The sequence below is a fragment of the Platalea leucorodia genome (genome assembly GCF_965183815.1).
Source record: "Platalea leucorodia genome assembly, chromosome: 6".
Classification (NCBI taxonomy): Eukaryota; Metazoa; Chordata; class Aves; order Pelecaniformes; family Threskiornithidae; genus Platalea; species Platalea leucorodia.
In genome coordinates, this window is record NC_138828.1 from 86,759,570 (window position 1) to 86,776,619 (window position 17,050).

At 60.7% G+C, this 17,050-nt stretch overlaps 1 protein-coding gene across 2 annotated transcripts in view; it reads left to right on the forward strand.

Moving 5' to 3' along the window:
* Positions 1-17,050, forward strand: part of LOC309591926 (dedicator of cytokinesis protein 2-like) — an 81,765-nt gene that overhangs the window by 18,111 nt on the left and 46,604 nt on the right. For both annotated transcript variants that reach the window (XM_082314891.1, XM_082314892.1), the window contains 6 exons: positions 391-480; positions 1,090-1,190; positions 1,378-1,512; positions 7,602-7,713; positions 15,164-15,234; positions 15,879-15,985. In XM_082314891.1, the coding sequence (XP_082171017.1) occupies positions 391-480; positions 1,090-1,190; positions 1,378-1,512; positions 7,602-7,713; positions 15,164-15,234; positions 15,879-15,985 (616 nt within the window). The remainder of the gene's footprint in view (positions 1-390; positions 481-1,089; positions 1,191-1,377; positions 1,513-7,601; positions 7,714-15,163; positions 15,235-15,878; positions 15,986-17,050) is intronic.

Genomic DNA, 17,050 nt, shown 5'->3' on the forward strand with positions numbered 1-17,050 from the left:
AGGCGTTTCCCCGCAGCCTGGCCGGGCATGCCGAGAGCAGTCGCCCTGGCCTGGGGCTGGTCTGGGCACACTGGGAGCATCCTGCATGGCCTCAGCGCCTCTTCCCCGGGGAGAGATGCTGCCTCTGCCTGCGGCGATTGCCCCATCGGCCCCGGGAGCGCCGCGGGGGCAAGCAGGCGGATGGAGGGGCAGTGCTGGGCTGCCTGCCAGGGGACAGGCCGAGCCGGGGAGCTGCGTCCTGGCAAAAGGACGGATGCCCCAGGCTGAGAAAAGCTGAGGATGGGCACAGGAGCTCTGTGCCCAGGCAGGTTGCTCCCACGCTCAGAGTTTGGTCTGGGACGATGCTGGGAGTTAACACTCAAGTCCTCAGAGTCCTCTTGTCTCCCCCAGTTCCTCCAGGACACGTTGGATGCCTTGTTCTCCATCATGATGGAGAATTCGGACACGGATGTCTATGACACGCTTGTCTTTGACGCCCTGGTAAGTGGGACCTGCTTTCCCGTGAGCGCTGAGCGTGGGTCTGACCCCACTGTCAGTGTGGGTGCCCAGGACGGGCTGAGGTCAGACTGGGGCGGGTTTGAGATGGGGCTTGCTGATCTGACCGGACAAGCCCTGCTCAGAGCTATGCAGCACCTCCAGCTTCACCGTGGTGCCATGGGTCAGTAGAGCCCGGCTGACCCGGCACGGGGCAGGGCCATGGCTCTGCGGGGACACTGTCCCTCCAGGGGACAATTCCAGCAAGATTCCCAGAGGTTTCTCCTGCACCAAGACAGGAGTGACCCCAGTGACGGGACCAGGGGAGGGTCGGGGCAGCCCTCGTGGGACACCCGGGGTTGGTGATGGTGCGAGGTCCGTGCAAACTGGCTGTGAAAGAGTCCTGCAGCCGCGGGGCTCGGGGCTTGTTTTGGGCTTTCTGTGTCTCAGAAGCCTGCCCATCCCGGCAGGCTGGCTGGGCGTGCAGGGGGCTCTGGCGGCCTCAGCAGCCCCCATGAGGGGTCAATGGCGCTCTGGCTGTGGCTGTGGGCACCCGGCTGTCCCTGGGCATCCTGCTGCCCGCACCGAGCCGTGCCCGCTGCCCGTTCCCTCCAGGTTTTCATCGTGGGGCTGGTGGCCGACAGGAAGTTCCAGCATTTCAACGCCGTCCTGGAGGCCTACATCCGCCAGCACTTCAGTGCCACGCTCGCCTACAAGTGGGTACCTGGCCGCCGCGGTGCGGGGAGAGACAGGGCTGGGACGGCAGGCGCGGGGAGGGCCGGGGCCGGCGCCTGGGGAGCACCCGGTGGGTGGCACGGCATGGCTCAGCGGCCGCCCCAAAGGCTGCTTGGCTGAGGCTGGGGAGCCTGCCGAGCCCCGGCCACACGCGTCCCCGTCCTGCAGGAAGCTGATCTCGGTGCTGACACAGTATGTGGACCACGCGAGCCGGGGGGAGCCCTGCGAGCCGCTCATGCGCACCTTCAAGGCCTTGGAGTACGTCTTCAAGTTCATCGTCCGCTCCCGGCACCTCTTCGCCCAGTAAGTACCGGCATTGCTTCCACTGGTCCAGGTGCCGCGCTCTGCTGGGCTGCTACGCCAGCACCGCGTGTCGGCAGCACCACTGAGGCGTCGGCCCCTGGGGATGGGGTCTGCGGGAGGGAGGAAAGGAATGGTCCCACAGGGGTCCCTGTGCCACGGGAGAGGTGTTGGTGCTGACCGTTGGCCCCAGGGATGCAGCACTGGCACCTTGACCTGCCTGGTGCTGGTGCCGGCTGCTCGGATCGGATGCGGCACCCAGGGGTGGCACCCGCAGCTCCTGGCACGCTGTGGACGTGCTGCCGCGTTGGCCGGTCCCCAGCCAGGCTCTCCTCCACCACCGCGCTTCCTCTCCCTGAGGTTTCCGGCAGTTTTCTGCTGCGCGCTCTGCTCCGGTTGCTGCCGGAGCGGTCGTGGTCTGGCGTGGGCGGCAGGCAGTGCTGTCCGTCTCGGGGCGGGAGAGCTCCTGCAGCGTGGGGGGCTGCGGCTGGACGAGTGCTGTCGCACAAACCGCTCTCCGGCCGACGAGTGGTGTTTCACAGCATTTGCACAGCGCATCGGCGGCCCGGCAGTGCACCTGTGTTAGCACAAAGCAAGCCTGTGGTTTGCTGTCTGTCAGGCTAATTGCTGCCGGTTCCTCCTGCGCGGGCGCTGATCGAGAGCCTCGGTGCGAGGTACTGGTGAGAGCAGCTTTGGTGCCGCAGCTGCGGCGCTGCCCGCAAGCCCTGGCTGCAGTCAGCCGGTGTGGAGCCCGCAGTCCCTCCCCGCCATGCCAGCAGCTTCGCTCTGTCCCTGTGTGGTCAGGCCCTGCTCCGGCTCCCACTGCCACGTGCCGTGGCGTTGGGGAATGCCCAGCTCCTTTGTGTACGGCTAACCCAAATGCCCTGTGAACAAGGCCAGGGGGACCTGCAGTGACCTCCTGCCCAAGGCAGGGCTGGGTCTGCCCAAGCCGCCCCAGGAGAGGTGGTTTTTTCCAACGTGCTCTTAAAAACCTCCCACGATGGAGGTGGCAAAACTTCCCCGGGCAGCCTGCTCCCCGGCGCAGGCGGCACTGCGGCTGGAAAGGTTTCCTGGTGTCCAGCCTCCCTCTTCTTGCGCGTTCCCAGAGAGCTTCTGCCCGCCCGGCCCGTGCTGTTCAGGAGCTTTTTAGTGGATTTTTTTCCTTGGAGAGGAAAGTGTTGCATTTGCCCTCAGTGAGGCTGATTTTACTGTGGAGCAGTGCTCCGCTCGGCTCAGACCGTCTCAGCCTGTTGTTGGCCTCCGTGCCGCCCCTGTGGCATCTCCAGCTCTGCCAACAGCGTTACCCGTGAGCCTCCCCGTTTGGCACTGACGTTGCTGTTCGCGGCTGCGGGTGGTGGTGTGTGTGGTGACAGCGATTCGGGCAGTGGGGTCTGTGCAAAGACCACCCCAGCACATCAGTGACAGACGCCAGTCTGGCCTCAGAGGGTTCGTATGAAGCATCCTCTACCTCTGCAGCTCTGGCAGCACCCATGGCTCCCGGACCTCGTCCTGGGTTGCTCTCGCGCTTTAGCTGGTCACTGGGGTTTCAAATAATTTCCGGTGCTAAGTGTGTATTTGGTCTCGGGGGTCTCTCACACCACATCAAAACCAGCGGCGGCACGGCGCCTGCCCCAGGGCCTGGGGAAGGGGTGCCTGGGCCAGCCCCCCGACTTGTCCTGGCTCAGCAGCTCATCCCCCCGCTCAGCACAAGCTCTAAAGGGGGCTGTAAGAAAGAGAGAGAGACTTTTTACCAGGGCCTGTAGTGACAGGACAAGGGGCAATGGTTTTAAACTGAAGGAGGGTCCATGTAGATTGGACATAAGGAAGAAATTCTCTGCTGTGAGGGCGGTGAGGCACTGGCACAGGCTGCCCAGAGAAGCTGTGGATGCCCCGTCCCTGGAAGTGTTCAAGGCCAGGCTGGACGGGGCTTTGCACAACCTGATCGAGCGGAAGATGTCCCTGCCTGGCAGGGGCTTGGACTGGATGATCTTTGAGGGACGCTTCCTACCCAAACCCTTCTGTGATCCTGTGATATGCAGCATAAGGGGCTGGGAGCCTCCTCAGCTCCTTGTTGCTGCTGAGGATAAGGTCAAAGTCCCCCTGGGTACCCCCAGAGTCCTCCTGGGACCTGGTTTCAGTTGTTCCCTGCGGACACGAGGTTCCCGTCCTAATCTGTGTGATGGGACAAACAAGCCTCCCCCTGGGCAGGCGTGGGTGAACCTGTCTGTGCCGTTGGGCTGAAGGGGAAAACTGAAAACACAACTGATCAGAATTACCAGAAAAAGCAAGTTACGTTCCTCTTTCATTCCAAGTACATGGCACCGAAAGCTGAAGCATCCCAAGAGAGAGGCGGGAGGCGAGCTCCCTCTGCACGCGGCATCGCCGGGCTGCGCTGGGAAAGCAGCAGGGTCGCCCCGTGCCCTGGGGCCACGGTCCGGCAGGCGGGTGTTTTCTGGGGAGCGGAGCGAGAGCCCGGGGTCTGCCTCCTCCACCTGAAATCTCAAGAACCACACAGAGGTGCCAGACGGGCGTTGGTGCCCCATCGGTGCTCTGTGCCCTGCTCGCGGTGAGGAGCTGTGTCGAGTTCCCGGCGTCCCCAGGGACTCTCAGGCCTCATTTTGCCCCCACTTTGTCTCTGCCATCTCACTTTGCTGTCTGCCGGTGTTCCCCGGGTAGCTCACGCTGCAGAGTGCCGGCCCTGCCGGCGTGCGAGCTGCTGCAAGCCCTGTCCGTCCTTCCTCATCGCTCTCGCCTGCCCGCCCTTCCCAGGGTCTGGTTCATGGCCAGGCGGCTGCTCCAGGGCTCTGGGGTGCTCCAGGTATCTACCGCCCCGTCATATATGAAAATACAGAGCAAATTCCCCAGCTTATAGAACTTCTGGCAGAGAAAATTAATTATATGGAGCATTTGCAAACAGCCCTGTGAATTAGTTTGCATTGGAATGAAGACATCCCTGAAGACATTTAATGTTTTTATTCATCTTCCCTTTATCTTAATGATCTTAACAGTGCAATAACATGGACTCCTCAGATCTTCTAAATACTTTAAACGGTGCTACAATTTGTACACAGTCTATAATTTAAAGAAATTAGATTGTAATTATAATAAGTTACTGCAGATTGCTGTATCTATTTGATTATGTGTGCTACCGCTGGAATCAGCTGCGCAGCTCAAGTGGCTCACAGGAGGAGCCCAAGTGGCTGCGAGGGTGACCGAAGCAGGGCCCGGCCGGTGTGGGGCTGGAGGTTCGTCGCGCCTGTCCCATCAGCAGCTCTGTGGCCACTGCGTGGGGAAAGGGCTCCCCAGTTCCCCTTCCGCCTCGGGCAGGAGGCGTGGGGGCTGGGGGGTGGCGAAGGGGCCGGATCCTGGCGCCGGCCGTGGGAGCTCTGTGCCCAAAATGTGCTTTCCCGTGGGAACGTGCCCCCAGCCCTCGCTCTGCAGGGAGATGCCGTGCCACGTCTCCAGCCGCCTTCCCCTTCGGCACCCCATGCACCGCACCAGGGCACGCGGGGACCGTCGGAGGCCCCCAAAGCTCCCCGCGCCCTTCCCGATGTCAGGGAGCTCTCCCGTCCCCTGCGCCGGCCGTGGTAACCCCGACTCCCCTCAGAGCCCCCCCGGCACCCGCGTGGCTCCGTCGCCTCGGGGAGGGGGCTGGGGGAGCTGGGGCTTTGATGGCGGGGTGACATGGTCTCCTGCTCGCTGCTTCCTCCCTGCCGGTTCCTCCGGCTGCTTCTGCTTTTTGGTTGCCACCGAGGGCGGCGAAGTTTTCCTGAAAGTGCTTGTCGTCACCCCAGGGCTCTCCCCGCGCGGGGTCCGCTCTCCTGCCAGCGTGGGGGGAGCTGGGGTTGCTTGTTCTCGCCAGCGTCCCTCCACGGCCGCCTGCTTCGCAGCTCGCAGCCCCCTCGCCCAGCCTCGCTCAGCCCCCCTGGTTCCTGCAGCCAGCCCCCCTCCAGCAGCACCCGCAGCCCCCGCCACGGCCCCGCTCGTCCCCTCTCCTGTCCCAGGGCAGCCCAGCGCCCCGGCGATTGCTGGTCCCTTACCCGCCCCAGCCAGCCACTTGTGCAGCCCAGTGTCCCCCCGGCCCCCTCCCGCGGGGACTTTGCTGGGGTCCCTGGGCTCCCCAAAGGCTGTCGCAGCTGCTGGGCTCCAGCTGCCCTCTGGCTGGAGGCTCCTGCGGAAGAGCTCCGGGGGATCGCAGGCAAGGCGTCCCTTCCCGGGAGCCACGCTGACCCTTCCCAAGTAAATCACGTTCAGCATGGTTTTTATCGCAGTCCGTACTAATTTGCTCACTGTGCTGGTGGCCGGATAATTTTTCCTGCCACTTCACTGTCGGTGCTCGCGGGATTTCTGTGCCGCGCCTCGAGCTTGGTTGCGTGCCGGAGCCTGAAGCTGTGGGAACCGAGGCAGGAGCATGCCCCATGTCTTTACACCCCAGAGGCATTGGGCTCACGGACTGGGCTCCGCCTGCCAGTTTTCCTGATGAACTCCTCCAAACCAACAGGTCGGTGATAAATTAAAGAGCGCGGTGACCCACGTCTGCTGCAGCGATGCAGATCAGCTGTTATCTTGGCTTCACTGAGCTGCACGCTCTGACTGCTTTATACTGCTCTGGTTTAAGTCATTGCACTCTTAAAAGTTCAGAAATCGGTGTTGACAACGTGTCTTACAGTTGTTAAAATAGCATATTGTATTCGTGCGTGCCCTCTTTAAGATAAAAATGCAGAATTTTGTAGGCAGGAGTTTACGGTGGAGGTAAGCTTGAAAAGCCATGCCAGTCGGTTGTGGGTAGGTGCCTTAAAAAGAGGGACTGCGACAAGTCCAACAGATCTCTAATGAACGACCATCGTTGCGTGCCAGGCTGCAGGGCTGCGGGACGGGGCTGCGGGGAGCGGGGCTGCCGGGGGCTCCCAGGTTTGACACAGGGGACGAGAGGGGGGACCTTTGCTGCGTTAGTCTAAGCTTTGCCTTGACTTGGAAGCCAGTCAAGGGCTGCGAACCAGCCGCTGCTCAGCCGCTGCGTTTGTCTGAGCACATCCGAGGCGCCTCAGGCAGATCAACAGGCTTGTTACCGCTGCCAAACCTGCCCGGTTGCCTCTGTTCCCTTGGGCTCCTTTACCAGATAGGAAAGATGAATTTGAAAGGAGAACTATCCAACTGTAATTACATAGAACAAAGCAGCATATTTTTTACAAAAATTAGACTCAATAAAAATAGCCGCTAAGCAAAAGATGACAGATCTTGTTTGTTCTGCTGCTTTGTACGCACAATTAGAAACCAGAACGCAATTAAGAACCAGGCACGTTTCGCTTGCCGCGGCGGCGGTCGGCGTGCAGGGGTCGGCTCGGGCTGGAAGACCGCGGCCGTGGGGAGATCAGCGTCTTATCCCTCATTTCCCCCATCTGTACCTGCGAACCGTTCCCCAGCGGGGCTCGCTGCTTCGCTCACGGTGCCAACGGATGGGGTGAATTAGCTCAAATATGACCTGTTTTTCACAATGAGTTATTATGGTGGCTTTATTCTTATGATTATGCATTTGATTAGCAGCTTTGAAACTTTCTCACAGTTTTGCACATCTCATGGTTAAAATTCCCCACGCGGTTGGTTTGTCCTGCGACTGGTCGTGCTGGTCGCGTTCAGGCTGGAGGGCGCAGGAGGTTTCCTGCTCAGGTGGAGAGATACTAACTCCTTTGAGAGGACTGCGGTGTACAAAATCGTGTAAAAGAGTATATATCTGAGTATGTACAAGTGGTGTATATAAATACTGCAAGAGAGCAGATAGCAGTCTTTAATACGGGTAATGCTGCACATCGGAAGCATTGCTTCTGGCTGGCCCCGGGGCTGGGCAGTGGCCGTGCCGGGGCAGGGGCCGTGCCGGGGCAGGGGCCGTGCCAGGGCAGTGGCTGTGCCGGGGCAGTGGCCGTGCCGGGGCAGGGGCCGTGCCGGGGCAGGGGCCGTGCCGGGGCTTGCTGCTCAACCCAGCTATGGAAAATGGTCACAGAGGAGCGTAATTAATTGGGACCGCAGGTGACACCCGCAGTCCCCAGGGGAAGGCGTGCGGTGCGGTGGCGGTGCGGTGACTCTGGCTGTTGCAGGCTCTACGAGGGGAAGGAGACGGCTGAGTTCCAGCGCTCGCTGCAGCAGTTCTTCCTCTCCCTGAACCAGCTGATGAAGTCCCCACTGGAGGGTCCTACGCTGCTCTCCCAGGTACGGCGGGGGGCTGGTGCCGCGGGGGGGCTCAGCTCTGGTGCGTGGCGGGATGGACGGTGCCCCAGCGGGGGTGACAGCGGCTGTGCCTGTGCAGGGGTGACACCAGCCGTCCTGCATGCAGACCTCCCCATGCACGGGGCGTCACAGGGAGCTGCCACCCTGCGCGGTGCCTTGCTCCCCCCGGGGACCCCCACTTGTGCCCCTGGTGCAAAGCCCCCCGAGGCCCCAGACCACAAAACCCTGCATTGCGCTGGTGCCGGGGGCCACGGCGCGGGTTGGGGTCAGCAGCTTGGGCAAACGCTCTCCTGGCCACGCATGTGCCGATGCCTGGAGAAGAGGGTCTCGGGAGGGCTCCTGGGGCTCGTCCCCGTCCCAGACCTGGCCTGGCCCCGCTCCCTGCACCCCGGGACCAGGCTGGCGCAGGGCGGGCCAGGGGGGAGCAGAAACGGTGCCCGTTGCACTGCGGGTCCCCACGAGCACGGCTGCGTCCTTTACCGGCAGCCGGTGTCGAGGTCCTGCAGGCACCGGTGCGACGGTGCCGGGGGTGGGAGCGGCACAGAGAACGCGACGGAGCCACGTGCGCTCTGCAAGGTCAGTTAGCGAGAGCAGGCAGGAGTCGGTGCTGGGCTGGGTCGGTCTCGCTTTGGTGCCGTGCCAGGGGCGAGGATGGAGAGCGGCGCTGCAGGGTGCAGGTGGGGACCTCGTCTGCAGGCTGGGACGCGCGGTGGCCCCAGGACAGCTGGCACAGCACTCCTGCTCCTGTGTTGCATTATTTCATGGCATTCTTAGATAATCCCTTATAAACTAATCTAATTTAAAAAAAAGTAGTTTGAAGAGCAAGATGACAGCTATCCTCATGGAGAGGAGGAGGGCTGACCCTCCTTATCCCCTCTCCCATCTAAACGCTGATCATTATTCTGATTTCCATCTCAATACCGTTGCTCTAGAGACTCTGTGCTATGGTAACCCGAGGTGCTGCAGCGCTGCCGACTGCACCTGTGCGATTTCGGCGTCACTCAGCACCTTGCTCAGGTCTGCAGAAAATAATTCTTGCACATGCATCCAGAGTGGAGAGGCCACTGTCCAGGGCAGAGGGGAGAGGTCTGCTGTGCATCACCAGAAAAGGCACCCCTGCAGCTGCCCTGTGGCTAAGATCAGGAGCAGCAGTGGTAAGAGCAAATAGTAGCCCCGAGGCACGGGCAGTGCGGGCCACCAGCCGCCTGTCCGAAGTGTCGGGGAGGAGGCAGAGGACTGTCAGGAGCGGACGAAGCCCACGCCTGGGATCCAGCCGTGCCGGGTGTCCAGCCGAGGCGTGGGAAACACACGCGTGCTTCACCCCGGGCGCCCTGAGGCTGCAGCCTTACAGCAGATGGCATTAAATTGGAAAAGATGAGGCTGGGCTGGCATCTCAGTGCTGGGGGAGTCAGGGTGAGCCCCTGTGCCACGGCCAGCAGCGGCTGCCCGTCTCAGCAGGACAATTTTCCAGTTGCAGCACTGTTGTGGTTCCTCCGGTGCGCTGGAGGCACCGTGGGTGCGCGCAACAGCCGAACGTCGTTAAAAAGCAGACTTGAAAATGGTATTTTCTCATGTACTGTCGCACTGCTGTGGCTTTGGGGCAGGATCCCTTGGTTCGGGGTGAGGATTTGGTGGCAGCCGCCCTCCGCCCAGAGCAGCCTGTAGGAAGCTGGGGACGGCACTCAGAAATTTGCCCGCTGCTGCTGCTGCTGCTGCCAGGTTTGCTGAGTCTGACCACGCTTTCTCCTGGGAACGGCCAAATTCTGCAGTGGGATCCCGACTGCCGAGCAGGAGCTTCCCCTGTGAAAATGGCTTTTCTGGTTGGTATTACTTTGTTAGAGAGAGCAGGAGAGATTGAAGCTCTCTGGCAGACCTGTGCTGTTCTCTTTAAGGGAAACATCCCCCTTGGAAGCCCCCCAGGCTCTTCTTTGGGGATTGCTGGAGTGTTGAGCAGGCCCAGGGTCTGGGGCCACGGTCTGTAGTGTGCGCAGGGCTTCAGTGTTGCACAGCAGCAGGACACAGTCCTTCAGGGAGACTTGCCCTCTGCTCCCATCTCTTCTGGGTCTGAATACGTGGGCTCAGATCTCGTCACCAGGCTTCTGGCTTGGTGGTGGCTCCTTGGAGGGTGGCAGAAAGCGGAGCTCGCTCCATCAGGACGGGGCGGCATTGGCGTTGTTTCTCATTGACCTCCCCCAGCTCATTTTTGGCCATTGCCTCCCAACTTTAAAGTCGTCAATTTTGTCGATGCAGCTTGTGTTTGCTATTTCTGAGCGTGGCTTCGCAGTCAGCTGCATCGCAGTGTGCGGTGTCGACTTGCCCCGAGCGTGCTGGCAGCCAGGTCTCGTCCTCGCCATCGCTTCTCCTCCTCGATGCTCACCACCGGCTCTGTTGCTCCGCAGGCGTTATGGTGACGGGGTTTCTCCCACGTCACCGACAAAGTGTTTCTCTGGGGGAGAGACTGCCCAGGTGAAATTATTCCCTGTGGAAGTGAAAATCAGAAAATGGTCTTAAAAGCAAGAAATCCCTTAACTTTAAATGCATGGTGATGGGCTCCGAGCTGACTGATGTGCTGGCAGATGGGACCTGGGACTATAACGGATAGTGCTCCGGCAACGTCAGCTCCATGCCTGGCACCCGTCAGGGAACGCTCACTCAAAGTTGGGAATTATCTGGAAGGGACTTGAGAAGAAAACAGAAAACGCCCTTTGCCGCAGCCTAAGTCCCTGTGGTGCATCTGTGTCCGGTGCCCGCGCTTCGGAGTGTGCAGTCGGGCTGGAAAAGCCCCAGCGAAGGGTGACCAGGCGTACGGGGCAGCTTTCGGGTGGGATCACCTGCCTGGCCAGACCAGACCCCTCCGTCCCAGAACAGAGGGGAGCAGAAGGCTGGGACAGGGAGCTGCCGATTCACCTCTGCTGTGGGGAGGCGGGTAGCAGATGGAAACGGTTGCTCGAGGTCTCTCCCGACTCAGGAAGGAGGGAGCATCTCGTGAGACGGGCACAGGCAATGCTTGTTCATCTGTGGGTGATGAAGCTGTTGAGCCCCTTGTGATGGTCTGTGTCTGCTCCTCGGAGCAGGCTGTGGATGCTGAAAGTTTGTGCAAGTTTGCAAACAGCTGTACTGATCTGTGGAAGAAAAATCCACCCAGGATTATTTAAATATGAAGGTATTTCTGACTCAAGAGGCCCTGACCTTGAGAAGAAACGCTGCGGGCTTGTGAGCCAGCAAGGTCCCATCCCCTTCCCCTCTGAGCCTCAGACCAAGTGCCCAGCCTCGCGCTGCCTGGCTCCCGGTGCCTCTGCCCGGCCTCGCCGTTGCTCCCCGCTCCGGAGGGTCCCGTAGCTTCCCCGGTGTCCTGACCCACCATCACCCCAGCCACAGTTCTTGTGCTGCATCCTGCACGGGTTCCTGCTGGACCCCAGCCACTGGGTCTTGCTATATCCAGCCCTGACGGCGTCTCCTGAACGTCTTGCGCAGGTACTGCAAGGAGAGGACTTTTTTTCTTGTTCTCTCAGTGGACTTTGTAGCTGCTTTACAGAGCTTTCAGACACCCTGCATCTCTAGCTGTGACGACCAGCTCCCATCTAGCAGCTGAAGGTGATACCCAAAAGATCTGTTAGCGGCTGACGTAAGCTCTGCAGCTTCATCCTGTTCTGCCTACTCTTTTTCTTAAAGCTGCAATTATCTGATCAGCCCAAGGCAGAGCTGATAATAGCTCGTTAGCTGCAACACTCCTGCAAAGGCCACCTCTCAGTGGAGGGAGATGGTCCTCTGTTGGGCTACTTCAGGCTGGGAGGTTTTGTACTATTTTGACTGCTCGGAGCCGTGGAGAGGAGGCTGAGTCTCTTTTGGCTCTGCTTGCTGGTGTCAGACAGGCTGGGGCCAGGGACAAACCCACGGCATGGTCCTAGCCGGAGAGCAGGAGCAGCTCTTCAGCCAAACACCTCCAGCATCCCCAGTAAACGCTGTGACCTGGAGGGTGGCCCTGGTCGAAGGAGACAGAAGGCTCCCCGCTCCCTGCCTGCAGCTGCCTTGCACATCTCCAGCCAGGAGGCAGGGTTCTGCTGCAGCTGCTCCCTGCCGTGGCCAGCGGGCCCTTGGGAAGAGCTTCACTCATCCCCCGCTTCCCTCCTGGAGCCCTGGTTTCCTCTGCACCCAAAGAAGTTGAGTTTTGAGGTGGGATTGGGGTACGGACTTCAGCAAACACTGGGGGCTCATGCCAGCCGCCACAGCGCTGAGCAAGGCGGAGCAGAGCATCACACTGCTGCCAGCACAGCTGGGAGCTTCAGGGGACCCAAACTGGGCCCCGTGCCTGGAGGCAGCCCGCGCAGGCGTGCAGGTCACTGCTTGTGGGTGCACGTTCCCCTTGTTCGTGCTTGAGAAGGACACCCTGCTCCTCTCCGTCTTTCCTCGGTTTGGGTCCAGGCTTAGCTGCAGCTCGGCGGAGCGGAGGGGATGGCCCCAGCCCGCTGCAGCCCCTTGGGGTGGTTGGGTTTGCATTTCACAGCCCGGGTCAGGGCTGCGTTTTCCTGGGGGGGTGCTCACGAGCGTCCACGGTTGGAGCTTCGCTGAGGTGGCTCTGACTCTTCCCTGTGGCTGCTGGCACGTGGCGGGGTTTCTGCAGGACGCCCTGCCGCCGGTGTTGCGCAGGGGTGACGGTCGCTGCCGCGTGCACCGGAGGCAGCTCCCACACCAAGCTGGCGACCGCCGGGCTCTGCGCCCATCCCCGCTCTCCATCTCCCTGCCCGCTCCCACCGGCCCCAGCGGTGGGTGCTGGCGGTGGGTGCCGGCGGCCCACCCTCCAGCTCCCCCAGCGCCGCCGGAGCATCACCAGCGACGGCGCAGACAGGGCGGCTGGTTTGCAGAAACATTGCTGTTCTGCAGCTGGGGAGATATCGTACACAATTTGTACGTCGTGGCCAGGCTGACACACTCTTGCCACGAAAAATCCGTAAGAGGGAGCTCATCTTCAGTGGTGAAAGAAAGACATTTTCAGTTCTGCAAGGCCAGGCAGTTACCTTGGCAGTTACCATAACAGCCAGAACCAGTCTGATGAAGAAATCCTTTCTGAGACATAGATGCCGATGTTTAAGAAGTCTTGTAACACTGGAAAAATCCTAGAGGAATGGAAAAAAGTCTACATTAGCTCATTTTTCAAAAAGTGAATCAGATGACCTTGCTAACTGTAGACCAAAGAGGCTGAGCACTGGTCCCAGCTCAGCCATGGAGAGGATGCAAGCAATTCATAGTTAAAGGGTGGCAGTAGAATTAATGTTAATCAGTCCAGCTTTTCTAAGCACGGAGTTTAATAAAAAAAAAAATCAAATTTAGCTGTTACTTTTTTGAAGTTACAAATGTGACTGACTAAGATAACTGACATAATAGGCGAGACTAACAACTGTTTGACTTGATACGGCACTCTGATTTAAAATTAGCATTGTATAAGTTTGTTAAAATAACTACTTTTAATCTCAGTTCTAAAAAAAAGTCATTACAAATGGAGAACTGTCGTGCTGGGATGGGCATTTCTTTTGGGTCCCAGGGGAATCGGCTCTCTCAGGCGTGCCTGTGTTTGCCGGTTCGCCGGCCGCGGCGGTGGCCGGTGCAGGGGGCACGGGCGGCAGCGGCAGTGCTGGATAACGGGGAAGCCTCTGCTCCGCGCCCGGGCTCTGCAGGCAGAGAGGAGCCAGGGCAGGGGACGGGGCTGTGGAGCAGCAGCTGGGAGCAGAGCCGGGAGCTGCCAGCAGCGAGTGCCAAAGGCGGCTCTGAGCGTGGCGTCATTGCAAAGAAATAAGTCAGTCCCTGGGTTTATAGGCAAAGAGGCGTTAAACGGAAATATCTGGAGGGGCACATGATGCGAGCGAGGCTGTTGGTGCATGATGTGCCCAGCCTTGCTGCCCTCAGTTGCAACAGGTATCTGAGTATCGGAGAAGGGCTTGCGCGAGCTGCAGAAATGACTCAGGGTCTGGTGTGTTTGATGGCAATTGACACCAGTTCAGCCAGCCAGAAGAGGACAGTGGAGAACTCGATCACAGTCTTTGCAAACCCAGAGGGAGGAGACGTTGCTGGAGCATCGCTTAGTGCCGCAGGCAAAGGCAGAGCCCAGTCCAGCACTGGGAGCTGGAGCTCACCGAGCTTGCCGGGAAGCGGCGCCGGGCAGCAGGACGGGCGACCACCACCGCTGGAGCCGGCTCCAGGCTGGCAGAGCCTCTGGGATGGAGTTTTTAATCACACCTGGAGATCTTCACAGAGCCGTCCTGGCTTGGGCCGAGGGCGCACCCTGCCCGTTACCGCCCTGACAGGGGCAGCGGCCGCCCAGCAAGGGGGCAGAGCCAAGCAGAGGTTTCGGTCCCGCTGCAGGGTGCTCCCAGGGCAAACCCCTCCAGGGGCTCGCCCAGCCTGTGCCCGTAATCTCCATATTCGCTGGGCTCCGAGGGATGCGTCTGAGGTGAACTTGTCCGGGCGCTTTTCAGAACGAGGTGAATTTGCAACAGGCACCAGCCTCTCAAACTCCTACTGTAACTCAGAGGGAGACAACGGACTCGATGCCGAAACCGCTGGGTGAAAATTCCTGGAGCTGAATCACACAGCGGTTGGCCCCACGTGGATCTGCAGGCATCGAACCGCCTGGAACTGATGTTGAAGTGCGGAGTTGTGTGGAGACCCCCTCTGTCACCCTGCTGCACCCGGGGGCTGCAGGGTCCCCAGCGCCGCTTTCGGCACAGCTTGAAGCCCGGGCAAACCTGAAGGGCCAGCCATCCTGGCAAAGCTAGAGATACGCAGAACTCGGCCAGTCGTTTATGCTACTCAGTCACGTCATAAACATAATGAAGTAGGTTTTAATGCAGAACAATTTGTGGTCAGTGCGTTTGCTGTTCCAAAAAACAGATAGCCGTGTGTCCCCCACCCTTGCAGCCTTCCAGCGAGGGTGCGGAGCTGGGCTAGGTGCAGGGCAGCCTCGGCTGCGGCAGCAGCGACTGCCGCTGGCTGTGAGCGGTGCTGGAGGGTTTTACAAGCGGTGCATGCCAGGGCCTACGTACCTGGTAGTCGCGTAGTAGGAGTTTACGTGGTTGCAAAGTAAAAGCTGGAGATGGTTATTCTTATTGGCGATGGTAGAGGTACGTGTCCGTAGCAGTTCTGGGTGCTTTGCTGGACGCTGGTGGCTTGGCAGGGGAAGCTGCTCCCGGCTGGACGCCCCTTCCCCGGGGACAGCGAGGGCGGTGGGCTGCCGGCCGCGCCAGGCTGAGCGCAGCGCTGCTTCAGCAAGAGGGGGCTGAACGAGGACGGTGCTGGCTCAGCACCCACAACCTGGGGGGAGGCAGGAGGGGCCGGGTGTCACCCCCTGCCCGCACGGCGTCCGTCCGTCCGTCCATCCTGCCCCGCGAGCGCATGGCGAAGCGGGGCGGGTGCAGGCAGCTCTCTCGTCTCTTTGCAGGGAGCAGCCCTGAAGTACCTGCCTTCCATCCTCGAGGACGTGTTTGGGATCTTCGACTCCTCTGCACTGGGGTAGGGTCCCCGTCGCCCCCGTCCCCCCCAGCACTGCTCTGTGGCATGCTCGGCGCCTGCCGCAGCCACCTCTGCCCCCGCTCCCGTCCCTCAGCGACCCCCTGTCCCCCAGTGACCCCCCGTCCCGGAGCTGCCGGCAGGGATGAGGCTGATGCCATCGAGCCGAAGGCGAGGGCAGGCGGAGGGGTCTGGGTTTCCTGATGCGGGGAATTGCCTCCTTATCCCCTTCCTAGTGCCAAACCAGGGGAGGGTTTTGCTCAGCTTTAGCAGTAGCTTGTGCTTGAGGCAGGGGCTGAGCCTGGAAACCCTCCGTCCCAGCCGGGTCCGTTTTGGGAATTGAGGCAGGGTTTTTAGGCTGGGTGTCTCTGCGCGGCTGTCTGCGGTGGGCACGGGCTGCCTCGCGGCTTCGTGCGTGGGCCCATCGTGCCCCGCGCCTCCCTGCACGGCTCTGCCCCCATCGAGTGGCTCCCCCTGCCCAGCAGCCCCGGCCTGACGGGAACGCGGGGCATCGGTACCCGACCCCCCGCTGCGCATTTGTCTTCTGCAGAAGGAAAGGGGCTGCAGGCGCTCGGGACCACAAAACAAGCGGGGTTCTTGCAAGCCCCGTATTTTACACTCGTTAAACCCTCTTGCCCGGACGGCAGGGCCTTGCTGCGGGACTTCATTGGGAACCTGCCGCCCCAGCGCCTGCTGAAGCAGAAGCTGCAATCCCTGACCGACATCGTCAACAGCAAGATCTTCCAGTCCTACGGTGAGAAGGGGCACCGGGGGTCCTGGCGGCACTGCCCGCGCTGAGCTCTCCGGGGGGCCAGGGCGTCGGGCGGGGATGAGCCCCTGGCGCAGGGACCCCCCCCCGCCCCCCAGACAGCGCCGTGCCCGGGGCGGCTCTGCAGAGGCGATTCCCTCCAGCTTGTGCTGGGACCGTGCGCTGCCCGGCCCCTCGCCAGGGCGCAGCTGGTGCCGCTGGGGCGAGCCGCTCCGGCTGCCTGACGCGCTGCCAGGCTGCGGAGGGAGGCACCGTTTGGCTGAAGCAATATGCAGCCGGTGCGACGATGGTTTGGGAGTGGTGTCGGGGCGTGCTGTCAGACTGGAAGGATGTACTGAGTAGGATTTCCCAGGCCTGCCCTGACTCTGATGCTGTTTGATATTCTTAGGAGTAGTCTAAATGATGGAAAAAAGAGTAGACTTGGTAAATTTTGCCCTGCAAGGCAGAAGCGACTGGAGGTACGCTGGAGGACAGACTCAGGATTTAAAATATTCTCAACAAGCTGGAAAAAAGATAGAGACCATTTTTAAGTTAAAACCAGTCCCACGAAAGCGATCACTGAGCAAGCAGCGGAGGGAGCCCAGGGCGGCAGTGCTGCAGGAGGGGCTGGGGCCGGGGGCGCAGCGGGGCTCGGCAATGCCGCCCTCACGGGGAGGGCATCCCTCGGACACGCAAACGCCCCGCACCCTGCTCGGCCTCAGCGAGGCCTCGGCTGGGCTTACTTCCCAGTGCGGTTTGGGGTGGCACAAGAAACTTGTGGTTAAACTGGAGAAAGTCCAGAAGAAAGCAGCAAGAGAAACAGAGCTTAGACGACAGGGTGAGGAAGAGACTGAAGGGCTTGGGGCAGGGAAGGGCACGGGGGAGATGCGATGAGCTTCCAAATACCCACACAGCATCTTCAAAGAGAGGGGGAGTGGGCTGCCTTGGGGAGCTGGGCTTCAGCCGCAGCGGGGAGGCTCAGGGGAGCAGCTCAGCCGTGGGCAGCAGGAACCGTTTTGTGTCTCTGCCCACGGAGACTTTGAGAGCCGGCAATGTGAACGTGGCCTCCTG